Source organism: Aotus nancymaae, unplaced genomic scaffold (genome assembly GCF_030222135.1).
Source record: "Aotus nancymaae isolate 86718 unplaced genomic scaffold, 86718_ANA_hifiasm-v0.15.2.pri h1tg000014l, whole genome shotgun sequence".
NCBI lineage: Eukaryota > Metazoa > Chordata > Mammalia > Primates > Aotidae > Aotus > Aotus nancymaae.
The window spans coordinates 68,063,465-68,082,433 of record NW_026988425.1 but is presented as its reverse complement, the minus strand read 5'-3'; the positions used below and the strand labels follow the sequence as shown (position 1 = coordinate 68,082,433).

Sequence of the window (18,969 nt, the reverse complement as noted above, 5' to 3'; positions counted from 1 at the left end):
TTCTACAGTTTTTAACTTTTAATTTTTTCATTTTGAAATATCACAAAGAATATAGAGATATCGTGTTCAGTTTATGAGAATGAATAAAGTGGATAGACAGGTACTACCATTCAGCTTAATACATAGAATATTTTCAGTATCTTAGAATGTATGCCCTTTTCCTCTTTGGAAATTATTTAAAGAACAGGTATAAATATCTCTTGGTAAATGTGCCCAGTTTACAAAATCTCTTTTTAATGTGACTATTTTTAGAAATATACTTCAGTTATTCAGCTCTTTATAAGAGAGAATATTAGGATTTTAAAGCCTTCTAAATTGTTTTTTAAGGACAAGAATAGTAATATCACTGAAGAAGTGCGTCAACATGTAACTATTAATAACATGATATGTAACATGTCATATGTTAATAAGTTATATGTATAACATGTTAGTTATATATGAATAACATATAACTAATAAGCAAATAATATAATTATTATTTGCTTTTAAAGGTTTAATCCAGAAAATCATTGAACAGTTTTTGAGGAACTTCTATATCCAAGGTAGTAGTAGGGACTAGAAAGATATTTAAATATCTGAATATTCTGGCCCCTGCCCTCAAGTGTAGTGAATAAAGACATGGTGTATATAGCAGAAATTTCAAATGTATAATTGTTTTACCTGAATTGAATGTCAGTATCTAATTTGCATATACATAAACTTTTTATTGGTGATTACCAAGATATACACATAATGAAGATTTCTTTCTTTTTTTCCTTTTCATTAGTTAATATCTAGTGTATTCATGTGAGAAAGTTTTATCGTATTTTTAAAGATAATTATGAGGTTAACTGATGAATATAGTAGTGATCCATACCTATCCTCTCTACCATTTTTTGATATATGAAAAAATTACTTTACCAATTACTGTTATTGTAATATCACAATAATTGGGTTAATTGCTGTTTACAGGTGATTTCTAGCTTGTCTCATACCATAGGCAAGCAAAAGGAAAAGATAGAATTGATGAGAACATTCTTTCACTGGCGAATCGGCCATGTCAGAGCCAGACAGGACGTAAGTGTAAAAGCAGAAGACCACTGATGGATGTTAGACTTCTGAATTCAAAAGTGTTCAGGATCACTAATTATAGTTGTTTTCTAATAAGTCAAAATGAATTTGTGATTTAATATTCCTCTTATTTCAAAGAAATTTGATTTTGATGTGGTTTGAAAAAACACATTTTAGATTTTACAGACATATAATATATATTACAATAGATCTATCATTTGCTGCTTCATAGTAGGTTAATAAGGATTGTTCCTAAATTGTAAACGCCCTGGTAATAGAACCCTTTTAATAAATGGGCCCTCAGTTATGGTTATGTGGAGAAAGAAATTACAGTCTTTAACATATCAAATGCTTCCTATATTGTTTCTACTTTTTAAATGCCTGAATACAGAGGCTTTACTATATTTATACATTAAATCACAGTATAAATGTTCATTATAGAGTCAGAATCAGAGAAAGCCATACCTGTATAACATTTTAAAAGTTATCTTTAGCTTGTAGTATATCAATTAAACTTGGACATCTTTTAATTAAGAGCTGAGTTTTGGTATATCAGTGAATAGTGAACTGAAAGAGAATAATAAATTGTATCAAAAGTGGAAAAGTATGAGAGTATATCTATATCCCACAAGAAGACAGAGTTTAGAGACACATAAGTATAGGAGATGAATATATATGTTTTCCATGTATATTCATGTGAGCTATGGAGTAATCTCTGTGTATTTAGTTTCCAAGAGATTCGTATTTAAGGAAAAAGCTAGTACAGGTTGTGTGTCCCTTATCCAAAATGTTTGGCACCAGGAGAATTTTGGATTTTAGATTATATTTCATATCACACCTTATACACAAAATTCATTTATGTTTCATATTTTACCTTATACACATAGCCTAAGGTAATTGTATATAATATTTTTAATAATTTTATCCATGAAACAAAGTTTGTGTTAAATACTTCTTTGTGGAATTTTTCACTTGTGGTGTCATGCTGGAACTGAAAAAGTTTCAGATTTTTGGATTAGGGATGCTCAACTTACTTTATCCTGAAATAAGATTTCTCCTTTAAGAATACTTTCTGGTTTTTTCATTTTTGAAATTAATCCCAATAGATTAAATCCACATTACATAAGCTGTTTAAAATGAATATACTCTATTCTGAAACTTGTCAAGTAAAATAATGAGAATATGTATTTATTTTTAAATGTTAACCAGAATAGTTGAGGCTACCGTCACTTTTTGGATAGTTTTTCAAACTTAAGAAATTGAGAATTGGAACTACTTGTTCAAAGAAATTTAAACTCAGTGATGAAAAAAATAGCGTATATTCTTGTTTGGATTGGCACCATATATGATGGGAAGGTTTATAAATTAATCTTGCTTGTAGTGGCCATCAAGCTGAAGAGAAAGCAGTGTCATCTGAAGCCACAGCCAGCACCTTTTCCTGCCTTCTAGTCACTCTGTCATTCTCCTGGTCCTGCTAAATTCATAACTAAGATGACAAGTTGTGATAGGCTCATTTTCTTTCATTTGGTTTTATTTTTTTTCCCTAACTTGATTAGTTGTGTAAAACAATGATATAATGGATAAGAGCTCAGTCTCTGGAGTCAGGCAGGTCTGGCTTTACTCATCCTCTTTGTGTGACCTGTGTAGGTTTCTTAACCTCTCTAAGCCTGTTCTCCTATGTGCAAGATGAGAATAGTACAGGATTAAATAGGATTAAATAGTACAGGATTAAATAATGTATATATGTACACTTATCACCATGTTATATTTATTATTACTACCAATATATTCAGCAGTCCACTGTGTTTTGAAGTTATCTTTTACTTTTATTTAGGTTTATGAAGGTAAGCTAGCTGACCAGTACTACCAGAGAGCTTTACTTAAGAAAGTCTGGAAAGGCTGGCATTCCATAGTCCAAAAGCAGTGGAAAGATGTGGTAGAAAGAGCTTGTCAAGCAAGAGCTGAAGAAGTTTGTGTCCAGATTTCCAATGATTATGAAGCCAAATTTGCTATGGTAAGCATCTTTTTTTGGATTTTCACTTTCTTCTAATAGAATAAAAAGATGGGTAGACTCACTATTAATTAATAGACTTCTTTTGATCTTTAATCAAGAATGAAAACAAATATTAAAATGTTTATTCTTGCATTAATGTTTATTGTATATTCTTACAAGATTAATATAAATAGTTGTATAGAAATTGAAATTATTGGCTGGACGAAGTGGCTCACCTGAGGTCAAGGTAGGTGGATCACTTGAGGTCAGGAATTCGAGACCAGCCTGGTCAACATGGTGATATACCATCTCTATTAAAAATACAAAATTAGCTGGGTATGGTGGCACATGCCTATAATCCCAGCTACTTGGGAGACTGAGGCAGGAGAATCATTTGAACCTGGGAGGCAGAAGTTCCAGTAAACCAAGATTGCACCATTGCACTCCAGCCTAGGTGATGAGAGTGAAACTCTGTCTCAAAAAAAAAAAAGAAATTGAAATTATTTTTTCCCATTGGCTTTTAATAATAAAATCAACACTGTTTTCACAGGAAAACATTTGGAACCCAAATGAAATAAAAACAATTCTAAAGAATGCAATAGGCCTCTTGAAGTTAAATATTAAAATGAAAAAAATAGCTCATCATTACACCATTAGATTCTTAAGATTAAAAATAAATTCCATAATACAAATAATTTTCTGCAACTCAAAATGACATGCAATAAAATGCAGTCCCCTGAGGTTTGGCCTAGGGGAAAGTTGTGTCTAGGCTCACTCTGCATTTCAAATACTGAAGGTAACATTTACTTTATAAAAATTGTTAATATTGCAGGCATGTAGTAATTTTTTTTCTGAGAGGGCTACCTGTGGCTTTTAATGTATTTTGTTTAACATCCTACATAAAAGTTTTATGGTAAAAAATAGCATATCTTTTTGTAAAATGAAAATATATCAGCAATCTTAATGGGACTAGATAAAATTTCCCTTGTTTGAGCCTTGATTTTAAGATTAGGAATGAAAGCAGTTTGTTGACGGAGATAATAGAGGTAAGATGTACCTTTTTTTTTTTCCCTTTTTTTTTTTTTTGGCTATAACTGAATAAAGTACAGCAAGGATGTACCTTTTAAAATAGATGGAACATAGCAGAAGAGGTAAGTGGCAGACTTTTTAATATTTCACATGCGAATAATCTCAGAGTATGTATCTATTTTTTTGAGAGTATTCTTCCTTGTATCTCAAGTTGTTTTGTTTTTTAAAATTTTTATTGTAGTTATCCGGAGCTTTGGAAAATGCAAAAGCTGAGATTCAAAGAATGCAACATGAAAAAGAACACTTTGAAGATTCCATGAAAAAAGCTTTCATGAGGGGTGTATGTGCATTAAATCTTGAAGCCATGACTATATTTCAGAACAGAAATGATACAGGTTAGTGTTTCATTGAAGATTCCCTGCCTACTTTCGAAAAAGGATTTGAGGAGACTTTGTTGATTGTTATGGTCTGCAGTACTAATAATCTGCAGTAAATATGTTTCATCTGGGTGCTGATATTCTTAGTTCCATGGTGTCATATCCAGCCTTAAATCTGCCATGAAAATCAGCTCAGTCATGTTTACTTATGGTATCTTAGGGCTGATCAAATAAACTGTCACTCCTAAGTATTTAAGCTAAATGTTAAAGTATTATGTTAATGTATAACATGATTTTAAGCTCTTTTAACTAAGAATTGTAATGTCTTTTTAAGTACCAAATTTCTAATTTTGTCTTTTCCTAAGTAGCCAAATTTCTTGGACTATTTTGGTAAGTATTTGTTACCTAGTCGTGGTTTCTTATTTTAAAAATTCCTAGTCTTCCAGTTGAAGGGAGGCCTCAGACTCATTGCAGCAAACATAAATATAGGCCTATCTATAGAAGTAATTTAATTTTTTTTTTTTTAAATCCACATATTGCCTGACATAGGAGTGGTTTGTTTAGTAGTTTTGTCAGCATGGCATAGAAAAGCCCATAACTAGAATCCTTTGCCACCAGTTTACCCAGGGGCCTATTTTCTTCACTGGGCCTTAGATTTCTTCTCTGAGCAAAGGAGATCACATAAACCTTCCTTACTTGCTTCCTAGGGGCTTCTTGTGGGATGCGGTAAAACATCTGAAAGCACTTTGAAAGACAAAATCCACTTTAACATGTAAGATCATAGTCATGATATAATTATTGTAGTTTTAATTCAAGTCAACCTCTCAAGATTTTGTAAATCATTGACATGATTTCAATCCAATGAATAACTTCTTGTGCTTGTGATGCCCTTATTTTAAAACATCAACAAACATTTATTATTTAAAGCATGCATGTTGTGTGTGGATAGTAGTAAGTTTAGGCAAATTGCCTTCTATATGAAGTGGTTGTGCTGTGTGGTCCATATTTAATTTAGCTGAGAATCATGGAATCTCAAGGCTGAATAGTTTATCTTGCTAATGCCTAGATGAGTACTTTATTTCTTCAGTAAATGGTAATTTATTTGAGTATCAATGTTGAAAACCAACTCACCACCTTCAATGATAGAATAGTTTGTTTCAGTTCTAAGTATTAGCAAGTTGTATGTTGCAAATTGAGAAATTTAATTGTTTACTTGGAAGAAATAATGGGTTTCACAAGTAAAGTGACAAATTCTTATTAGAACTTCTTACATTAAATTATAAGAAACCTGTTTCTTATAACCTACTTAAGAAGATTTTGAATTGACTTAGGAGAGTGTTTCCCACCTTAATCAATTTACCATTTTAAAATTTAAATTGAAATACAGCTGTGTCTCCTAAGGCCAATATCCATAACAGGATTTGAAGAAAATGTCTTCTGCTAATTACACACATGATTTGTTTTGCTCCTGTTACTTTTTAAATGGTGAGAAAGATGACAAGAATAGTAAAACGTGCATTAGCAATAATGTTGGTAGAGCTACCAAAAGCAGAAGTTCAGTATAATTCAGCGGATCTCCTTTGTGATATTTAAGTTTTATGACGTTTTAATGACACCTATTTTTTTAAATTCTCATAAGAAAAAAATTACTTCTGGCCTACTTCTATTAAAACAATTGTTTTTTATAATGCAGTTTTTAATAATGCAAAGTTCCTAATGCACCTGTCTTGTTAAAGCAAACTAAATATTTGGTTTTTGATTTGTCCCTATTCTTTGATGTCTGTAATTTGTAGTGCCTCTCATGTTGTGCAGTATCTTAAATCTTATTATAAATTAGAGGTTTATAATGAAGAAGTTAGAACATGACAATACAAATGTCCTTAAAATGATGTCTGCCAATTTTAAAAGCAATTTTAGGCACAGTAAAAAAATACTCGACAACTGAAAAATTTATCCCAGCTAAAATCAGATTAATTATTAAACTTGAGTTATCTGATAAACAGGAACTGCATAAATCAGCCCATAATAGCAAGAGTTGGTCACCTGCTTCTCTTCCAAAATATCCCATGGCCAGACCTGACCTTCGTACTGTTTCTACATCTCTTAATGTCTGCTACCATCTAAAGATAGACACTCAGAATCTCTATCAAAACATGTTAAAACTCAATGTGTGTTTTGTTCTCAAGTTGAAAGTATTTTATATTGAATTAGTCCCTTTCATTAGAGGAGTTCAGTTCAGAGGATCTAGGTAGGCACTGTAATCATTGTTAAACTTCTTAAGGTAACTATTACTCTACAAATTTTCTATACAGATAGTCTAAGGTAAAGACTTATGCAGAAGTCCAAATTTCTGGATGGAAAGAAAACTGCGTAGAAAACCGTTTAAACATAGGACTTACATAATGCCCTCTGTTCAGATGTTCTGAAACAGCTCATTGACTGAATTTCTAAACCCTCACCATACTGTTTGGTACCACACAGATAATAGTCTTAAGCAGAAACTAACCAAATTATAATTCTAGAGAGAAAACATCTAAAATTGGAAGAAACCCTTTGTACTTGCCTCTGGAATTTGACATTATTGGCTCCTTTGATCAAAACTAAGGTTCAGTTTTGAAGGAAGGTTACTGATTGGGGTGTCACTACAAATCAGTTAGTGCACAAATATGCTCTTGATTTCTGATTTATATAATTTATCTTCAAGAACCCATTTCTTTTACAATGTAAAAAGTGAAGATTTTAGTTTTATTGATTTGTTTTTGTTTTCTGACAACTCAAGAACAAAAACAAATTTTTAGGATAGGCTCAATTCATGAACATGAGAGAGTATAGTGATACCAGAAAGTGGTTCTAAAGGTCTATTCCAGGCCATTTTGGCCATTTATCAGGATATTTGTATGAACTAATACAAAAGGACCTAGATCTCTAGGCTCACTGTGACCATATTTTTGTGACAATTGTGATAGCAGTACACACTCTACTTAGCTAGAGTCCCAGCTGAGTACATAATTTATTTTCACCTTTTTTATAAAAGAATGAAATGGTGGGTACAGTTTATGTACTAACATGTGGAAGGAAGTAGTCTGAAGTTTTTAGTGGTTAATGCTGACATTAACCAGTTAATACTGCCGAAATGTATTAACTAAACATTGTATCTAATGTACTGTAAAGAAATACCTAAATTTTTGTTAGGACCAAACTTTAGCCAGTATGTATTTTCATTGTTTGGAGGATAATAGTAGTCCTAACCTGGAATAATTTGAATGGAATTAATTTGTGATTTATAGGGATAGACTCCACAAATAATAAAAATGAAGAATATGGTCCTGGTGTTCAAGGAAAAGAACATTCTGCTCATTTGGATCCTTCAGCTCCTCCGATCCCATTACCGGTTACATCACCACTGCTGCCATCCCCACAAGCTGCGGTGGGAGGAGCCAGCACAAATGCTGTTCCCTCTGCTGCTTCGATGACTGCTACCAGGGCTGCTTCCGCATCTTCTGTTCACGTTCCTGTTTCTGTTCTTGGTGCAGGATCTGCAGCTACTGCTGCATCACAAGAAATGGTTAGTACAGTTTATACAGGTCCCACCTATGAAAAGGGCATAAAAGCTTGTTTGTAAGTTGAATATTTTGAACTCATAAAATAGTTTCCTATGGAGGGAAAAAAAAATCTGGTGTTTAGGCAAAGTCACAGAAAATATTTAATATACAAAGTCACTAGAACATTAAATTGTAATGAAAATACCTGAAAGTGCTATCATAGTAGTGATAATTAAGACAAAGAACATTTTTATATTTTTCAAAAATTATGTAGGAAAAGTAGATTTAATTTGATAAAGAACTGATGACAGACTTTAAGTTTGAAGAACACTAGTGGGTGTTTTCAAAGGCATGGGAGGTTAATGTATATTTAATTTTATATTTTTGATTCAGCTAACCTTTTTCCTGAACGCAAATATATCACTAACACTGCTATGTAGTAACTACATCTTGATGAGTTTTAATTTCTAGTTCGTAATTGGAATGGAGATAGAAATAGTGTTTCCTAGAATCTGTGAGCTTTTATTAGAGAAGTGCCAAAAGGATAGTATTGAATGGGGATGGAAGATTTGTGTAAGAATTTGCCTGAAGTGAAATTGATCAAGCTATTAATATGGTAAGAGCCTGGATATGGTAGCTTACACCTGTAATCCCAGTACTTTGGGAGGCTGAGGTGAAAGGTTTGCCTGAGGCCAGAAGTTTGAGACCAGGCTGGGCAACATAGTGAGACCCTATCTTTACAAAAAAGTAGAAAATTAGGTGTGATGCCATGAATTTGTAGTCCCAGCTACTCAGGAGGCTGAGGCAGGAGGATCACTTGAGCCCAAGAGCTCAAGGTTACTACGAGTTATGATTGTACCACTACACTCCAGCCTAGGCAACAAACGAGACCCTGTCTCTAAAATTTTTTTTTTAACTAGAGTTTCAGATGAAACACACTGTGGCTCTAACTCCTTAGCCTCCTGTTATTAAACTTGTATTCTAGAAACCATATTTCTCACATAAGGGTGGAGTATGGATGCAATCCAAGCTTATCAGACTCACCTGTGCAGAGGTTTTTCCCCCTCCTCAGTCCAAAAAAAACCACTATGAACTTCTTCCCTGCTGTGGTGTGGATCTGGCATAAAGGCATGTGTAGTTTTATAAAGTTCCTGAGATGATTCTGATTTGCTTGTCTTCTTCTTCTCCCCAACTCCTAACCACTTACATAAGAGGAAAGAAGAGGCAGAATAAGTTTTAGGTCTTAAAGTTCCCTTGGCAGGCCATCAGAAGGTGCCATTGCTCTGGACAGCTGTCTATAGCTAAAGGAGATATTGAGACAGACAAGTGGTCATCTTTAGCATCCTAGAAGATTTGAATTTTTACCTTTCAAGAGCTCTAACTTTGGGGAGAAATACGTTGAAATCAGTTATTCAACAATTACTGGAGGAAAATACATTGAAATCAATTATTTGTCAATTACTGACACAAAGAGGTTGAAAAATATCTAGCACGTGGCTAAGAGAAATTTGTGTGGGGGAGTTTTGACTTAGAAATAAGACACTGGCCAGTCGTGGTGGCTTACACCTGTAATCCTAGCACTTTGGGAAGCCAAGGCAGGTGAATCACAAGCTGGGCATGGTGGCACATGCCTGTAGTCCCAGCTAGGGAGGCTGAAGCAGGAGAATCAAGAACAGCCTGGCCAACATGGTGAAACCCTGTCTATACAAAAATACAAAAAAATTAACCTGGCGTGGTACCTTGAGCCTGTAGTCCCAGCTACTTGGGAGGCTGAGGCAGAAGAATCGCTTGAACCCGGGAGGCGGAGGTTACAGTGAGCCAAGATCATGCCACTGCACTCCAGCCTGGGTGAGAGAGCAAGACTCCCATCCCCCACCCCTCGCCCAAAAAAAGACACTAAAATTCAACTGTGACATATTTTCAGCTGTGTTTATTTTCCATGATTACACATTTTGAAGTGTGATCCTGTACAGATGACCTCATTTAAACACTCACTCATTGTGTTTATGTTCTGATTTCTCATTCATCTTGCATATGCAGATAACACATGCAGAGCTAGATTTTTCAAAATTCTCTTCCTAAAATGTGACTACATGGGTACATCTGCATTTATATGTAAACCTGAATATGTATGGAAAGAACTGAATGAATGAGTTTGCTTAGCACCCTTTTTATGGCTAATTTTTTGAATAATCTGGTCATTGGAGATAATGTTGAAGTCTTTGAAACCTTAAAACCATAATATTTTGTAGACAGCCCTTCTACATCTGTCCCACCCCACTATATCCACTTATTCAAAAGCGGATACACACTCTATTTCATTCACATAAATAAGTGGCCTTTAGGGCCAGGAAGAAAAGAGAATCACAGTTAAATCTATCTCTAAGTATAATCTTAGTTTTCTTCCTTCCTTATATAATTAAAGTACTCAGATTGGCCTCAATCTGAGTCTTTTCGTTTTTAAAAGAAACTTGATAACAAAAGTAGAAACAAATCCAGTAGTTGGCTAACTTACTGTGAAACCGTCATTGTTGGGAATAGGAAAAGAAGAGAGAGATTTGCAATCCTGGCTTGGTTATCTTTCTTTTTATTTTAATCACAGAGGCTTTCTATGAACAGTCAAGGTTTTGTTTTTTTTTTTTTTCAGGTTTTCTTGGTATTTCCAGTAGCTAACAGGAGATAGGTGAAGAAAGTACAGAGAATTAGCAATCAAATAACTGGAGAAAGGAAGATTACCATGCTAATAAAATAATATCTTCATATTTAAAATGGTTTTCTTTAATGCAGGCATCCTCAGTATGTTAAAGACTATCAGGATTTCATGGTGGAAGCCATTTTTCAAAAAAGGCTAGACAGTTAATACAAGCAAGCATATTGCAGTTCATAAAGTTGAACAGTAGATGGCATATCTTTTTCTAACTCCAGTTGGAATAATTGAGGGGAAATATTGTTTGTTGAATTTTAAAGCTATTTGGTAAAGCCCTTTAGTGAAGTTTATCTTCTAACTTTCCTCTTCATTCGAATAGAAAGTGAAAGGGTATCATTAGGGAGTTGGTCCTGCTTTCTCCATTTTATAAATGAGGAAATTGAGGCTTAGCGAGTTTGCAACTTGCCTACGCACACAATTAGTAACTGAGTTGGAATTCAGACTTTGACAATCTGATTTAGACCTCTTACTTTTAACCAATAATCTGTACTGTCTCTTGTCAAATATTAAGATACAATACTCTTTTTAATGTCATTTCCTTTTTTATTCCTTTCAATTTTGTTGCTTATGTTGATATGGCTAAAAATGCTAGAATTTTTATTTTTATAGTATTTTTTAAAGTCAGCTAAGCTGATAAATTTAATGAACTCTAACATTATTGGTATCAGTAAGTGGCCATTTAATTTAAAATGTATGTTAAAGCAGAGAATGATACATACCTAATACATTATTTTATCCTAAATCATAAATATCAGTTTTCTAGTTTTTAATGTGGAGCCAAACTGGATGTGGGTTCAAAGATTGTAATTGTCATCTTTTTAAATATAAACCACACCCAATATATTTTCTATGATTTCTAGTTTCAGTTTCTATAAAGCATGAACCTAACAAAACTTTGCAAACAATCTGATTATAGAATTCTAGGTTTTTCTTTCCTCCCCCTAATTTAGTAGCAGCTTTTTTCTAACTTATCTTTATGAATTCTTTCTAAAATGTCCTTATGCATTTTCAAAACAACTTTTTCAATTTATACAATTTTTAATACATTACCTAAGTATTATTAACAAGTACAAATAACAGACCATTTGACAACTTCTGTTCAGTTCAAATGAGTGTATTGAGGTTTCTTTTAAAGGGCATTTTATGGCCTGGTGCGGTGGCTCACGCCTGTAATCCCAGCACTTGGGAGGCCCACACAGGTGGATCACGAGGTCAAGAAATCAAGACTATCCTGGCCAACATGAGGCAACCAAATTAGCTGGGCATGGTGGCACACGCCTGTAGTCCCAGCTAGGGACGCTGAGGCAGGAGAATCGCTTGAACCCAGGAGGCGGAGGTTTCAGTGAGCTGAGATCGCGCCACTGTACTCCATCCCAGTGACAGAGCAAGACTCCATCTCAAAATAAATAAATAAAGTCATTTTATTGACAGGAGTATACATTTTCAAATTATTGAAGGTATTCTAAAGCAATTCTGAGCTGGGTTGAATGAAGCTTGTCATCTATGAGTATTTTTCCCGCTACTTTAACTTTCTTCAATCCAGACTTCTCTAGTTTTTCATTCATCCTGAAGCTTCAGGTGAGAATCTCGGCTACTGAGGACACACTCTTTAAGCTTGATTGTGCAGGAGGAAAGTTATAAACTCAATTGTACTTCATTTTCCACATTTTGGCAACAAATATTCCTACCAGCAATTAGTTTTCTATTTTAAAATAGCATTTAAGCATCTTTAGGAGTTTATAAAAATCTTTTTTGTCCCTTATTGTAGTAAGTAATGGGTTAAAGTTTCCCTCAGGCCAGACGCATAAATTTAGTCCACAAAAACACATTTGTAAACATTTTTAAATCTGACATTTAGTTTATCAAATTTATATGATCCATGAAAGTTTATGGCTTAAAAAGCCAAATCATTTTTACAAGGACTATAGTGAGAAACGGTCCTCTAAATCCCTCTCCCTGTTAGCTGTTTCTTCTGTTTTCCATTTTTTCCTAAATAATATGTTTATATCATTATTTCTACTTTATTAATTTCAGACATTATCTGTTAACATTACAGATAAAAGGATTTGGCCTCCTGATACCACGTTATTCTTTCTCTCTCTCTCCACTTTCCTCATCCTCCCTGAATGTAAATATTTAGATATAGATATTCCAATTTCAGATTAAATCATTTATGATGACTAATATAGCTAAGCCGTGAATGTATATTATGACCACATTTCCTTTCTAGTATAATGGTTTGTTCTTAGAATTAATTGCTTCATTTTATCTTTGGTTTTTTTATCCAACTATAGTGAATTATTTCCAAACTCTCCAAGAGATTACAAAACCCCACTGAATGCTGTTTTCCATAGGGTCTTCCAAAAATATCAATACTCTGTCATTTTAATTTTCCCAGAGACATCTCTCCTGAAGCCCACTCTCTTCCCATTTTTGTATACAGCTGTGACTGTGTGTAGCTAGATGCAGCTGTATGGAGAATCAGAGATGAACTATAACATACTGGGAAAAGATCAGTTATTAATAAATGCCTTTGGAAAAAACTGTTTAGAGAAAAAATGAATTTAGATTAATACTTCACACTGAAATTTCAGGTGTTTTAATAAATTAAGCCAAAATAAGTAAATGTTATAAGAATATAACTGCCTTAGCTGTCCAAAGCTGGTTGTTTGGGTTTCATCGTGGAAGCAAGAGGAAATGAACGACAGGTTTAACCATAACATAAAAAAAGTGTATGTGCATTGAAAAATAAAACAAATCAAATAGGGAAAATGTTTACACTCTTAGATAAGTATCTATAATTATTAAATGAGCTTACTATTCATCAAAAAATTTTAAATATCAAAAAATTTTAAATATTAATACCCTTTCAATTATTGGCAAATAAAGAGGATAGATAGTTGAAAAATGGAATACAAATATGAAACATTAATAAAGAACCACATATTGAATAGTAGACTTTACCTCAGACTTCAGTGAGCAGCTGTGTAATTGATTGACAGTGGAAAAATAGTCCACTTATGCATTATTCCTGCTGTAAATATTTTTCTGGAGTATCATTCAGCAGTAAGCAGCAAAAGCTATAAGAGTTGATAATACGTTTTTATATGATCGGCCCATCTTTTGCAATATATTATACAGAAATAACTCTCAGAAAAGGATTTTTCTTTTGCAAAATGTGCTAAATGTAATTTAAAAAGACAACATAGTTTGTTCGTATAAAAACCATCTCATTAAGAACTATACTGGTCTGTGTATTACCTCATGAAAAGAAGTATATTAATGAGAAGAGAAAAGGCAGAACACAAAAGCATGTGGGTAATGATAATATTAATTATCATTAATTAATAAGGATCGAAAAGTCCATAAAACAGATTAATGGTTCCCAGGGGTTAAGGATGGTTGGGGAAGGAATGGAGAGATGGGTATGACTGTCAAGGCTGGCCCGAGGGAGATCTTCGTGGTGATGAGTATTCTGTATCTTGATTGAGTGATAGTTAATGGGAACTTAGGTGATAAAATGACAGAAATCTATACACAGGCATTATTCACGGTGAGCTTCATGGTTTTGACTTTGTTATATTGTAATTATGTCAGATGTAACCATGACAAGAAACTGGGTGAAGAGCACACAGGGCTGTATGATCTGTGCACCTTCCCATAAATCTATCATTATTTCAAAATAAAAAGGTAGTTTTTTAAGCTACTAAAATCTTATAAAATTGTTGGCATACTAAGGTTAAAGGGATATTTTGGGGTGTTCAGTTTTAGGTTTTGCTTTTTGTCTTGTGATTTTGTTTATTTTTTCCATGTTAAAGTTGGTTGAACATACAGTTATTTTAAGTGCCTGTGTATTGTCTTCATAATTTATGGAATCAAAAGTAACAGAAATTTTGCTGTGGATTTTCTGCCACCTTGTCACTTGCTTTATTTTTTTCCTTCTTAGTATGTACCAAGAGTTGTAACCTCTGCACAACAGAAAGCAGGAAGAACTATTACAGCCCGGATCACAGGAAGATGTGATTTTGCTTCAAAAAATAGAATTAGCAGCAGTTTAGCTATAATGGGAGTTTCTCCTCCCATGAGCTCAGTTGTTGTGGAAAAACATCATCCAGTCACAGTGGTGAGTTCACATTTGATGACCTTTTGTCAAAAAGTCTTTTTCCTGAGAGTCCATAAACTAGTAAACACTTACATAGCATGTTGAGAAGATAAAAATTCATGATGACTAGACTTGTTCTGCCTTTTCCTGTTTGTTTTCTTTATACTTGTATTTATGAAACCTGCTATAAATCTACCTTTCCGCCACTGGGAAATTAATTTCAGAAACGTTGTTTCTTCCAAACAGTGTACAAATTATAAAATACTAAAAGGAATCCAGTGCTTGTGGTCAAAAGAGTGAAATATGTAAGCGATTTATTATCAGTTTAAAAAGAGACAAAAATTGTTCACTCACTAGCTGCTCCTGTAGCAGATACTTGATTGTAAGTAAATTTACCTACATTTTATAGTTTTTAATTTTTGTTTCTTTTTTTAAAAAAGTTTCCCTTTTTTCAATACAATTGTCAGCATGTTTTTAGTTAAACAAAATTTAAGTTGCAACAAATGCACATGACATAAAGAAGGTGCATTGAATTTGAAGCAAAAATTTTAAAACCTAAGTTAGTGTTTCAGTTTTGCTACTTATTGCCTTTGTGATAGATACAAATCAAGTAAAATATTTGAGCCTCCACTTTCTCTTCTGTAAAATGGGGTTAATAAGAATAGTTAGCTCCTAGGGTTATTGTTAGGATTCAAGATTAACTGAGATAATGTAAAAATTAAATGAGATGTATTAAGGCATTTTTTAAACTATAAAACCATAAGCAAATTTACTGAAAGTTACTAGAAAAAGATACATGGGATATCTCTGAATTATTTTCTACACATGCATACAAATCAACAATTATCTCGAAAAGTATCATCAGTGTGATAAGAACATCCCTAAAGAGAAAGAAGGATTTTTTTTTTGGTTGGAGGGTGGCGAAGGTTTGCTCTTGTCACCCAGGCTGGAGTGCAGTGGCTCAATCTTGGGTCACTGATAAATTCAAGCAATTCTCCTGCCTCAGCCTCCCAAGTAGCTGGGATTACAGGAACCCACCACGACACTCCGCTAATTTCAAGAACTGATTTTAAAAGAGAGTGCTGTCTATAAATTCTCAGCATTAGACAGCATTCCTGTGTACTTACTAAGTATTAACAAAAGTATATGGAATGATTTTAAATCCTTTTTTCCTGAATACTAGATGGTTACTAGATGATTAAATGAAGACAAGCTGGATTGATTTGAACCGAACTTCAGGTGAAGTAGGACCTTAATGAAGTGGAAGGCTAGAGAGAGAAGCACCTATCCAAGCCTTCTTGGAGATGATGGAGGATTTATTTTAGGATTATCTTAAGATTCATGTTTTATAAATTGGACAGACCCTGAAAGTCCATAGAAGACTTTTCTATATATTTTTGAGTATGGAAGAGAAGTTATCAAAAGTGAGAAGAAACCCATTTCTGTTTTTTCAGGCATAAAAAATGTATAGAGGTGGTGAGAGACTGTCCATTTGTGAGGTAAAGAAGGCGTAAAGAGAGCACAACCTTTTGTTTTGTAATAATGATAGGAATTCATATTTTACAGATGAAAAATCAGCTAAAAATTTAGAACCCTTGTTTCTGATACTTACCTCCCATGCTGCCCTCCCTTTATTCAGTATGTGCATTTCCTCCCCACTAATTGCATATGAATCAGTTAGCCATCAGCCGCTTCCATTCTCACCGAATTTCGATTATGTGACAGACACAGTGGCAGTCGTCTGTACTATATTTCATTTTACCTCAGGAATCAAGATCTAAAACTACCAGAAATGGTTATTACTAAAAACACCTAGGATGCAATTTGTGACATCGTAGCCCCATCTGCTGGATGAGTCCATGCTTCTAGAGCTATTTCATTCTTTGTCATATTTTGTTTATCATAATTTCAGTGACAGCTTTATTTCTACAGTTCCTCTTGCTCATCCTCCCCAAGGAGAAAGCCTTTTCGGTAGGCTCAGTTTAGGTGGCTGGCAACTAAAATTTCCTATCTGTTGCAAGAGTATCTCCTATTTATAATGGTTATTCAGTTATTTATGTACAAAGAAACATTTATATAAGGTACTTTAAGAAAAGAAGTTATTTTTCTGTTTCTTTAAAAAGGAGTTCTGGCCAGGCACAGTGGCTCATGCCTGTAATCCCAGCACTTTGGGAGGCCGAGGTGGGAGGATCATGAGGTCAGGAGTTCAAGACCCGCCTGGCCAATATGGTGAAACCCCCTCTACTAAAAAATATGAAAATTAGCTGGGCGTGGTAGCACGCACCTGTAGTTCCAGCTACTCGGGAGGCTGAGGCAGGAGAATCACTGGAACCTGGAAGGTGGAGGTTACAGTGAGCCAAGATCATGCCATTGCACTCCAGCCTGGGCAACAGAGAGATTCTGTCTCAAAAAAAACAGTTCTGTTCTTTTTAAAGTGGAATCTGACAGGATCTTTTGTTTCTAAGAGGTTTCATTCTTTTTTCTAAGCAAAAACTACAGCTTGGGGTTTTTTAAATATGTAGTGAATGTTTTGACCAAATATATATAATTTACTTCGAGTGTTTTAACAATGACTTTTCTAAGTGGAAGACCCTAGTAGAAATCGACACGTCCTAGTCAGTGACGTGGAGTGAGAACTTACCTTAGTAACAAATCCCACTGCTAGCTACTAAGAAGCTTTATCAGGTTTAATGGGGAAAAGCCTTGTACTGATACTATTGTGCATATGTTTGCATGTAATGTGTTCTTGTGTACGTAGTGTGTACTTATACATATTACATGCATATTACATGTGTGGACTGAGTCATGTGTGTCCTGACTTTGATGCTTCAGTGCTCATGTCTAAGGTGTTTCTTTGAGCTCTGAGGTGATGTGCATGAAAATTTTAGTCAGCTCCTGGGTGAACCAGGTTAAATATGAGGGCTCTGGTTTAAAGCAAGGACCATACTGCATCTGAGGGCTGCCCTGTGTCCCTGGGATTGGTCTCCACATACTAACAGTCAAGTGGAGAGAAGGAAGCTGGATGGAATGAGGGGGAGGACTCAGGACTGACCCCTCTTCCAGACACCACAGAGTTCCTCTCCATATACAGAGCCTCTGTACACATTACAAGATTCTACCCGGTCCTATTGGAGGAATGGCTGCCATGGCTTTTTTTATGATCCTTGCAGATATAGCTCTGCTATTACATTGTGGGTGTTCAACACGTCAGTCAAACTGGGTATGGGTTCCTTCCAGAGAAGGGCCTTGTCTCATTTAACAGCTGCTTCACTCCGCTCATTGCTTCTCTCTACTGGATCTTAACGAATGTTTGTTGGATTAAATTGTAGATCATAGATGATGAAATGATACTTAGTATACATAGTCTTGTGGTATTATTAAAGCAGATTTTTTTCTTTTCAGCAAACCATTCCTCAAGCAACTGCAGCAAAATATCCCCGGACCATTCATCCTGAAAGTAGTACCTCAGCTTCTAGATCACTTGGAACCAGATTAGCTCACACCCAGTCTCTCACAAGTGTTCAGTCCATAAAAGTGGTTGACTGAAGTGAATATGCCTATAGTGGGGTCTTTTAATTCCTCTGGACTTACCAAGGGTTAGAAGTCTTTTGTTTTTAACTTTCCATATTGTTAGAACATCATGGATACATCATGTTCATCTGTTCAAAATTACAAGAGGCTTTTTCAAGCTCTACCATGCTTTGTAACTATATGTAGAAATTATTTTAATGTTATTTTTTATTTAAGCAATTAAGTAAAACTTTTTTAAATTAAAAAAGAAACTGGACTTTATTTTTTAATATGTTTAGCCTGTTGCTGGTTATATCATCAAAGTATATAAATTTATTTTCACTATTTATAAAACACTAAATCATTTCCAATGTTACACAGCTGTAATTCACTCAAAGTGTTGAGAGGGAACCTTACTTAAACTATTAGAGCTAGTAGAAAATGTGATATTTTTATTTTTAATTTAAAAAGTTAAAGGCCAAGTGTAATAATTTTTTTTTGAGACAGAGTCTTGCTTGTCACCCAGGCTGGAATGCAATGGTGTGACCACAGCTCACTGCCTCCTTCTCCCATGGTCAAGTGATTCTCCTGCCTCAGCCTCCCGAGTAACTGGGATTACAAACGCCAGCCACCATGCCTGGCTGATTTTTGTATCTTTT

General features: G+C 34.3%; 1 protein-coding gene across 2 annotated transcripts in view; it reads left to right on the top strand.

Moving 5' to 3' along the window:
- POC5 (POC5 centriolar protein) overlaps positions 1–18,866 on the top strand; it is a 38,948-nt gene extending 20,082 nt beyond the window's left edge. The window contains exons 7-12 of one of the 2 annotated variants that reach the window (XM_012462139.2): positions 952–1,056; positions 2,885–3,064; positions 4,314–4,467; positions 7,737–8,014; positions 14,645–14,821; positions 18,203–18,866. In XM_012462139.2, coding sequence (XP_012317562.1) covers positions 952–1,056; positions 2,885–3,064; positions 4,314–4,467; positions 7,737–8,014; positions 14,645–14,821; positions 18,203–18,346 — 1,038 coding nt within the window. In that variant the 3' untranslated portion in view covers positions 18,347–18,866. The remainder of the gene's footprint in view (positions 1–951; positions 1,057–2,884; positions 3,065–4,313; positions 4,468–7,736; positions 8,015–14,644; positions 14,822–18,202) is intronic. The other variant, XM_012462140.2, reaches the window with a different exon arrangement.
- The last annotated feature ends 103 nt before the right edge of the window (positions 18,867–18,969 follow it).